This window comes from Priapulus caudatus, unplaced genomic scaffold, assembly GCF_000485595.1.
Source record: "Priapulus caudatus unplaced genomic scaffold, Priapulus_caudatus-5.0.1 Scaffold207, whole genome shotgun sequence".
NCBI lineage: Eukaryota > Metazoa > Priapulida > Priapulimorpha > Priapulimorphida > Priapulidae > Priapulus > Priapulus caudatus.
The window spans coordinates 21,764-23,742 of NW_014577268.1; the positions used below are offsets into that span (position 1 = coordinate 21,764).

General features: G+C 48.0%; 1 protein-coding gene across 1 annotated transcript in view; it reads left to right on the plus strand.

Moving 5' to 3' along the window:
* Positions 1 to 808: 808 nt before the first annotated feature.
* Positions 809 to 1,979, plus strand: part of LOC106807298 (histamine H2 receptor-like) — a 2,333-nt gene continuing 1,162 nt past the window's right edge. The window contains exon 1 of the mRNA XM_014809604.1: positions 809 to 918. Within this exon, the coding sequence (XP_014665090.1) occupies positions 809 to 918 (110 nt within the window). The remainder of the gene's footprint in view (positions 919 to 1,979) is intronic.

Genomic DNA, 1,979 nt, shown 5'->3' on the forward strand with positions numbered 1-1,979 from the left:
ACTGTAGCGCCACCTATACGCATCAGCGCCAGGTACCGCATCACTGTAGCGCCACCTATACGCAGCTGCGCCACGATATGATATCACTGTGGCGCCACCTACACGGGATGGTCTGACCTGAACATGTATGACATTGGACACGGTATAGTGCCTGAGTGAGTGCGAGTCACACGCCACTGTTTTACAAAATCTCTCCACAAGTAAGAATCAGCACCGCTGCCGCTGATGACGAAGACAGTACTTATGACGGCAAAGATAACAACTACACCGGTAAAGCCTAGCGCAGACCTGCGATTTTTGGTTGCTCGTCGCTGCAACCTGCAAGCGATCGGTCGATGTGTCACCGCGTGTGCGCACACATGCGATTTCGAATACACATTCTGGAGCAATTTGGGAGCGATTGGGAGCGACGAGTCGCTCAAAATCAAAACGGTTTGATTTCTTGCATCTCGTCGCAAGCGACCAGAAGTGCTACGGGTTGCAGTTGCATGTTCCCGGCAGAAGTAGCGATTTCACAGCAATTTTTACAGCGATTCTAGGAACGCTGTCGAGTTGCATGAAAAAGTCACAGGTCTGCGCTAGGCTTAATGGTAACATACTGGATGACAAGCGATCTGCGATGCCACTGTAATACAGGACCTTGGGTTGTCTCCTGAGAGAGCCAGCTAAGTTTTGAGACGAATGACTGGCAAGTTAGACAGCAAGTGAGAGAGAGAGAGAGAGAGAGAGACAGAGAGAGAGAGAGAGAGAGAGAGACGAGTGAAGAGGTCAGACAGACGGACAACGAGTCAGAGGAGGATATATAGAGATGTTGAAGAGCAAGGACAAGGGCTTCAGTTTCCTCAGCTTCCGCGCTGCTGCACATCGTCGGAGTGAAGCCCACTCTAAACTGAAGCCCTACAAGAGGCGCGTGAACACGTGATGGTGCTCACGGCAGATTCCTGTCCTGGCCAGCCAACACACACGCACGCACGCACGCACGCACGCACGCACGCACACACACACACACATACATCTACAACGAGCGCTTGGAAGTGTGCGAATGCCGACCAGTGGAAGCATGGAATGCAGTGCTAGCCTCGACGCAGTGACTGTAAGAGGGAGTTAGCTGGGGGGGGGGGAGCCTGGCATGGACAGTGATCCAAATATCTTGGCCGCTACGTGAGGGGGGTGACCAGGCATGGACACACCAAGACTAGATGCTGTAGCCGATACAGGGCGTGTGATTGGGTGACCAGATATTAAATTGATTACGTCACGAATTTTCCATGGTGTATAATTGTAAAAAATTTGTTGCAATTTTTACATGAAAAGTAAGTACTAACGGGACTAAATCTATCCTCAAATTCTTACCTGATAAGATTGTTTTTCAACTAGTTAAAAATCCACAAAAAACTGGGCGATTTGATATATTGATCACGACATTAAATGCTTGCTATGGGCTATGTATGAGTCACGAGTGTTTATTCACATCGAACGGAATAGCAAAATAGGAAATATAATACAGTAATGTAACCATAAAAAGTGAACAGAATCACTGACATTTTGTGAAAAAGGGGACATGTTTTTTTTACTTTTACTATTTACGGTGACGTAATCCATCTAGCCTTGAATCTATAACCAATAGAATGTGTTATGATGGGCGGAGGATGTGACCTGACATTGATGCATCTAACCTTGACTCCATTAGGGCTACAGGGTGTAATGAGTCATGACAGATAGTAAATGCACCAGGGATTAGGCTGCACCAGCTGTCTCATGCCAATCATACTGCTTGCTAAAGAGTTGTGCAGACCTGTGATTTTTGGATGCTCGTCGCTGCAACCTGCAACCGCAAGCGATCGGTCGATGTGTCACCGCGTGTGCGCACACATGCGATTTCGAAGCAATGCTGGAGCAATTTGGGAGCGATTGGGAGCGACGAGTCGCTCAAAATCAAAACAGTTTGATTTCTTGCAACTCGTCGCAAGCGACCAGAA